This window comes from Arachis stenosperma, chromosome 7 (genome assembly GCF_014773155.1).
Source record: "Arachis stenosperma cultivar V10309 chromosome 7, arast.V10309.gnm1.PFL2, whole genome shotgun sequence".
Classification (NCBI taxonomy): domain Eukaryota; kingdom Viridiplantae; phylum Streptophyta; class Magnoliopsida; order Fabales; family Fabaceae; genus Arachis; species Arachis stenosperma.
In genome coordinates, this window is record NC_080383.1 from 49526049 (window position 1) to 49533667 (window position 7619).

The 7619-nt window shown below is 39.7% G+C and overlaps 1 protein-coding gene across 1 annotated transcript; it reads right to left on the bottom strand.

The window, feature by feature from the left end:
• Window positions 1-2434: 2434 nt before the first annotated feature.
• On the bottom strand, window positions 2435-3121 carry LOC130939774 (uncharacterized). The gene has a single exon (XM_057867851.1). It carries the CDS (start codon window positions 3119-3121, stop codon window positions 2435-2437), a length of 687 nt encoding a protein of 228 aa, XP_057723834.1.
• Between the last annotated feature and the right edge of the window lie 4498 nt (window positions 3122-7619).

A 7619-nucleotide genomic window follows, 5' to 3' on the forward strand; every position in this document is an offset into this window, starting at 1 on the left:
GATTTGCAGGAATTGAACAAAGAAAAAGTAAATTGCATCAAACAGAAGAGTAAATGGGAATTGGAATTGAGTTAAATTCAAACAGACAAGTAAATGAACAATTAAAGTAAGAAACAGAAAATTGAAATGGTAAATTTAGATCTCAGGTCCCAGAGACTAGAAAACTGAGTCTAGATCTCAATGCCTTCCTAGATCCAACAAGAACAATCGAAAAGGAATTGTAAATTGCAGGGAATTAAATGAGAAAGCAAGTAGCAGAAATGAAATTCAATTTGCAGTGAAAGTAAACGAGATCCAAGGTGAGATTGAAACAGAATTCCTTCAATTCTCCAACCCAAGATCCAAGACAAGTGTAATTGAAATTGAAAGCAATTAAACTAAGAAAATAAAGATCATTCAAGCTCCCAAAACAGAAAAGAAAGCTCTCTCTAAAACTAAAAAGGGAAGCTCCCCGAATAAATTGAATTCTAGTCTATTTATACACTTTCTTCAAATGATCCTCAAGCCTTGAGTTGGGCCTTTGCTCTTGGTGGATTTGGGTTGAAAGAGGCCTTGGTTGATTGCTCTTGAAGTTTGGAGAGGAACCCAAGTGAACCAATTGAACCGGATTTGAGTTTTGCAAAGTTGGATTTAAAGTTAGCCTCAAAGTTAGGGGGCTAACTTTGAGGCCAACTTTTTCTAGCAGCAAACACATTCTGCTGCACTTCACGTTGGAGCCAACGTTAGGGGGCTAACTTTGACCCTAACGTTGGCCTTGCTTTGTGTTGGAGTGGCGCCAACGTTAGCCTCCAAGTTAGGGGGCTAACGTTGGCGCAAACGTTGGCACCCTGGGAAGCAAATCTTCATGCCAACGTTAGCCTCCAAGTTAGGGGGCTAACGTTGGCGCTAACGTTGGAACACCCTGGGAGCAAATCCTCATGCCAACGTTAGCCTCCAAGTTAGGGGGCTAACGTTGGCGCTAACGTTGGAAGCCCTGGAGGAATTTCAAATCTCCAACGTTAGCCTCCAAGTTAGGGGGCTAACGTTGGGGCTAACTTCAAGTCCAAAAGTTTGTGCCAACGTTTGAGGGCTAACTTCAACTCCAACTTCACTCTTCCTGGTTCAATTTCACTTGTTTTATTGTCTTCTCTTAGCTTCTAGCCATTCCTTCTCACTTCAATCCTTCTCCAAGCTTTCTTCACCTATCATAAATCAACCAAACACATCAAAGCTATGCTTGAAATCATGAGATGATCATTCTATCCTAATATGCACCAATTATGGCATCAAACCTCATGAAATTGCATTAATTTATCTATGGTTGATTCAATCAAAGGAAACATGAAAATCTACCTAAATTGGCTTGCTTAAGCCTCAAGAAAGTGCATAATTCAAGTGAAAACAAAAGAAAAAGACTAGTAAAACTAGGCTAAGATGACTTGTCATCACAACACCAAACTTAAAGCTTGCTTGTCCCCAAGCAAGGAATGAATTATTAGGAAGAAAGAATGAATTGGAAAGAGATGTTCATGCTAGCAGAATGTTATTGATAGTTCATGGGATTTTATGTTGATATGCACATACTCACTTCTTATTGATTCTTAGGCTTTAGAAAGTCTCCTTCAAGCTTCAAGTAACCTACTGCTATGATCTCTCATTATTCCTTTATCCTTGGCTATTACTTTGTTCAAAGCTTTATTTGAGTGTCATGTGTAGCAAGTTCATTTTCTTTTTTGTATACTTGACACATTATTCACCATGGACACTTGGCTCACCTTTCCTCTTAAACATTGATGCCCAGCACCTTTTTGGGTTACTAAATGCCTTGTAGTTAGGTTGCTCTTGATAGTGGATTTTCAGCTGATGATCCCGGATTAGTTAATCCAAGTCACCGAGTGTTGAAGCACTCCAAAGAGCTTAGTAGCCCAAGCAGATCCTAGTACATAGACACCACAGGCATATATTTTTAAGGTTCAAGCTATTGGTGTCCAGCTTTGTTTCCCCTTTTTTTTTTTCTTTGATTCTGCCATCTTTTGGCTATCTCTTTTCTTTCTTTCTTTTTATTTTTCTTTTGAACCAAGGATTTTCTTATTGAGATTCATAGACAGTAGATCACTCTATTCTTAGAAAAAGACATCCTAGCCCTTTATTCACTAAAAGTGAGTTTTTATACAATCACACACATACCACCACTTACTATTATTCTACTTCTTTCTAACAGAGAACTATCTCATTTCTCAATCAAACATTTCTTTTATTGATTTAAAGATGCAGGGGACAGAACATGCTCTTAGTCAAGTGAAAGTAAACACACAAGCACAACTTAAACTAGCTTACTTATTTTTAAGGTAATGCAAAGACTATTAAAATGACAACTTAAAGATGCAATGACACTTCAAACAGATAGAATGCATGCTTTTTCTTTGTAGTGATGAATAAGGAGCAAATCCACCTTTCATTTGTCATGCTTCTTCTTTCTTCTTTCATAAACTTGGTTGTTGGAGTTCCCTGTGTCCATGTTTGTTGTCTGTTGACCCCTCCAAAACCCAGCTTTGTTCATCGTCTCCTCCACTCTATCTTCAAGCATCATGGCTTTGTTTGCTTCTATTTCACTTTTCTTTTTGAAGAACTGTTCATATGTTGGGAATGCTGGATCCATGTTGTGCAGATGTTCTCCAATATAGTTCAGTTTGATTTGACTATTAATATTGTAATCGGCTTGGACTTCATATCTTGCATCTTGGAGAGTCGTAAACTCATTGAGAGCTCTCATGGTTTCGGCTTGCATTTGTGCTAACTTCCCAAATGCCTCATGAGATTGGAAGGCATGCTCCTCTTGCATTGCAACGAATTTTGACTCAAACTCATTTTGTTGGTTCATCATTTTCAGCTGCCATTCTTGTTGTTCTTGGTGATGCTTCAAGTATTGTGAATGGTACTCTTGTTGCCTTTCTTGAATTCTTGTGTATTGGTGTGACAGTCTTCCAATTGCTTCTTGCATTTGGGTCATATCCATATTGCCATGTGGGAAAAAGTGTGGCTGTTCCTCCTCTTCTTGTGGTTCTTCTTCTTGGTGTAACTCATCTTCTTGTTGTTCATCCACTCCATTTGAAATTGATGGTATGAAGACTTGAACCTCCATCGGTCATATTCAGGGGTGCTCTCCTCCACCATAGGTTCTTTTCCTTTTCTTCGTTTGGTTCTTGATGAGGAGGCCATGATCACTTAGTTGATGGAGTTTTGTAAGGTCAGAGGGGGTGTGAAGAGTGTTGGAGAGTTTGATGTGAGTTTGGAGCACAAAGGGGTGAGACCGAATTGGTTGGGGTAAGAATTGATGAAGGGAGGTTTAGATTGTTGGAAAAGAGTGTAGCTTATGATGAAGGATGAAAGAATTGAGGTTTCAAAGCCACAAGGATTCGGTTATGTGCATGGCTAAAAGGTGGTGAGCTTTTTAAATGAGCAATGAAAGGCTAGGATGCAATTGGACTTAAGGGAATCAAAGGCATGTATGTAAGGATGAATGAAGACAAAATGTGCTCATTGCCTTGCCTTTGCCGTGACCATCTTCTGAGGAATGGCAGATTCTCTTTTTGATGTGATGCTATTTTGTCCTCATGCTATGCTTTCCTTTGTCTTGTCTTTTTCATTGAAGATTCTTTGACTACCTAATCATCACAACAAGACAACACACATTAGCTTATCCAACCGTAGCTAGAGTTGTTCTTTTTATAACAAAACAATTAATGAAACCGTGACATTCTCTTAGGAGGACACCAAACTTAGTGTTTGGTCATGTATAAAGAAAATAAGTCTCCTCCTCCAAGTAGTGTAACTCCAATGTCAAATGTTCATAAGAATTGTTTTTGTTACACTTTCTTTTTCTCTCTTTTTTTCATGAAGGATCAATTGTGTCTCTAAATTGGTACATCAAAGTTTGGTGGACACCAAACTTGTTTCTTGACAAAAGGTGCCTCACAATTGATGCCTTCATTACCGAAAAGGTTTTTTTCTATTTATGAGATTTTGGAAAATAACAATTGTATGATTATTGATGCATGAACTCCCAAGTTTCATGAAGTTAAGTGAACACCAAACTTAGTGTTTGGCTATATGCTTTATCAAGATACTTTAAGCATGTAAAAAGGAATTATTACTTGAAAGCATAACAACTTCAGACAATGCATGCAGTTAATGAGCCTGTTCATGAAATGAAAGGGGGTTCATGCTCAAATGATCATAACTTATTGAATTTAAAATGACATGAATTTTAAAGCATGGGTTGCCTCCCATGAAGCGCTCTTTTATTGTCATTAGCTTGACATTGAGACTCTCTTTTATGGTGGTTGGTGCTTGTAGGGCCTCAATTTGTCTCCCCTGACTGTGATTCTCTTCTTTGTTTTCTGGTGTTCAATCTCAGCATGCTCTAATGAGAGTATGTTGCTGACAATGTAGTAGTCCTCATTTTGTTGATTTGACCCCAGCTGTTGATATATCAGCTGTACTTTGTCACCTTTGGAAAGCCCCTCTGTTGGAATCTTCCTATTCTTCCAACCCCTTTTTGTCTTGTTCCTGCTTTTCATCCTTCCTTTTGTTGATCTTTCTTTTCTGGCCATGGGCTTCTCTTGGAAACCTCTCTTCTTTGTGGCTAATATTCCAATATCTTCTTGAGCTTCTTCATTAATTTGCACAATCCTTGTCCTTGAGGTGTTGCTGTGACCTTCCTTGTCATTTTCTTCCTTCAGCTGTGATCCTCCCTTATCAATTTCCATAGAGTCTTTCTTCTTTTCACTAAACTGTGCTTCTGGTAAGACTTTCAGAATGACCCTCTGATCATGCATCCTGAGAGTTAACTCCCCTTTCTCTATGTCTATGATGGCTCTAGCCGTGGCCAGAAATGGCCTTCCTAGTATAACAGAGTCACCATCATCCTCGTCTGACTCTAGAACCACAAAGTCAGCAGGGTATATAAAGCTGTCCACCTTGACCAACAGATTTTCAACTACACCCCTAGGGTGCACCATTGATTTATCTACAAGCTCCAGTGACATTTGTACTGGTTTGACTTCTTCTATATGCAGCTTTTTCACCAGGGAGGATGGTATTAAATTAATACTTGCTCCGAGATCGCACATTGCTTTAGTGATGGTCACTTCCCCAATGGTGCAAGGTAATGAGAAACTCCCTGGATCCTCAAGCTTAGGAGGCAGCCCTTTTTGAATCAACACTCTGCATTCCTCAGTGAGTGATACGATTTCCTTCTCATCCCAACTTCTTTTCTTATTGATAAGCTCCTTCATGAACTTGGCATACAAAGGCATTTGCTCAAGTGCTTCAGCTAGAGGGATATTAATTTCCAGCTTCTTGAAGGTCTCAAGGAATTTGTGGAAATGTTGGTCCTTAACCTCTTTGTTGAATCTCTGAGGATATGGCAGTGGAGGTGTGATGTTCTTTCCTATTTGCTGCTGTCCTTGAGTCTTTTCCTTTGAGCTATGTGGCTGGTTCTCCTGTTCTTTGAGTTTCTCATTGCTTTTGGTTGGCACCACAACTTGCTCCTTAGCTTGATCTGCTTTTGTTTGCTTCTCATCCTCTGTTGGTTCTTTGATGCTCTCTTTTTGTTTAGTGCCATTGTTGCTCATCAATATTCTCCCACTTCTCAATTGTATTGCCTTACACTCCTCCTTGGGATTTGGGATTGTGTCACTGGGCAGTGAGCTTGAAGGTCTCTCAACAGACATTTGCTTAGAGATTTGCCCGATCTGCCTTTCTAGGTTCTTTATGGAGGCCTCATGGTTTTTGTTGGTCATTTCTTGGAGTTTCATCATTTTTTCTATCATGGTTTCCAAGTTGGTGATTCTTTGGGGTTCAGGTGGTGCTTGTGGTGGGTTATGAGCTGTGGTTGGTGGATGATAAGAATTTTGGTTGGTGGATTGGTATTGGTTGTGAGTGGGGTAATTATTTTGAGGTTTTTTATAGGTATTTTGGTTGGTTTGCTGCTGGTTGAAATTTTGATTGTGTCTTGGGTTGTTTTGGTTTGAGTTTCTCTGCCATGGTTGTTGGTTTTGGTTGTGAGTATCTCCCCATTTGAGGTTGGGGTGATTCTTCTATGAGGGGTTGTATGTATCACCATAGACTTCATTTGGATTAGAGTGCATGTACTGAACTTGTTCTTGCTGCTGCTCTTCTTGAACTTCTTCATTTTGTCCCCATGTTCCTGATGGTTGGCTAGTGTTGACTGCTGCAACTTGGAGGTTGTCAATCCTCTTGGTCATTTGCTCAAATTATTGTTGAATTTGCTGCTGCATTAGTTTGTTTTGAGCCAGGATTGAATCCACTCCTTCTAGCTCCATCACCCCTCTTCTCTGTGATGGTTGGCGACTTCTTTGATGAGCAAAGAAGTATTGGTTGTTGGCCACCATATCAATAAGTTCTTGAGCCTCCTCTGCAGTTTTCATGAGTTGCAAGGAACCTCCAGCTGAGTGATCCAAGGATTCCTGAGACTTCAGTGTTAAGCCTTCGTAGAAGTTTTGCAGCTTCTCCCATTCATTAAACATGTTAGAAGGGCATTTTCTGACTAGATCTTTGTACCTCTCCCATGCCTCATAGATGGGTTCATTCTCCATTTGTGTGAACGTTTGTACCTCGGCCTTCAACCTTATGACCCTCTGTGGTGGATAAAACTTGGCAAGGAACTTGGTTACCAAGTCATCCCAATTGTTGATGCTGTCTCTTGGAAAGGATTCCAACCATTGAGTGGCCTTGTCCCTGAGAGAGAATGGGAATAGCATCAATTTGTAACTGTCAGGAGGTACTCCATTAGTTTTGACAGTGTTGCATATCCTCAGGAAGGTGGATAAGTGTTGATGTGGGTCTTCAAGTGATCCTCCACCAAAAGAGCAATTATTCTGAACCAAAGTGATGAGTTGTGGCTTAAGTTCAAAATTGTTTGCATTGACATTTGGAGCCAAGATGCTGCTTCCACAATGTCTAGGATTGGCAAAGGTATAGGAAGCCAAAACTCTCCTCTGAGGTGGATTGCCATTGTTGTTCTCTGCTCCTCCTGGTGGATTAGTTGAATGTTCCTCCATCTCATGAAATTCTTCTTCTGATTCCTCTTCTCCAACAATATTTTTCCCTCTTTCAGCTCTCCTTAACCTCCTGAGGGTCCTCTCATCTTGTTCATGAAAATTTAGTGTGGTTCTTCTTGTACCTGACATACAAGCATATCATAAGAAATGTACACACCAATGATACTTCAATCTACTGCTAAATTGAAGTTTTGGTTAGTTTAAGCAAAAAGTCAAACAGTTAGTGGGTTAATCAAAAATTAAGAAAAAGTGCTTGATCTAAATAACCACCTCACTTAATCATTGTCAATCTAATCAATCCCCGGCAACGGCGCCAAAAACTTGATGAGAATTATTTTGGTTGAGACAAGAATCTCTCCCAAAACAACACCAATCTAACCGGCAAGTGCACCGGGTCGCATCAAGTAATAAAAACTCACGGGAGTGAGGTCGATCCCACAGGGATTGAAGGATTGAGCAATTTTAGTTTAGTGGTTGAATTAGTCAAGCGAATCAATATTTGGTTGATTGAGTTGCAGAATTTAAATTTGCATTAAAAGTAAAGAGAACAAGAAT

What these genes read in the sequence shown, in the direction of transcription:
- LOC130939774 (XM_057867851.1), bottom strand. Translation starts at nt 3,121, where the DNA reads ATGGAGGTTCAAGTCTTCATACCATCAATTTCAAATGGAGTGGATGAA.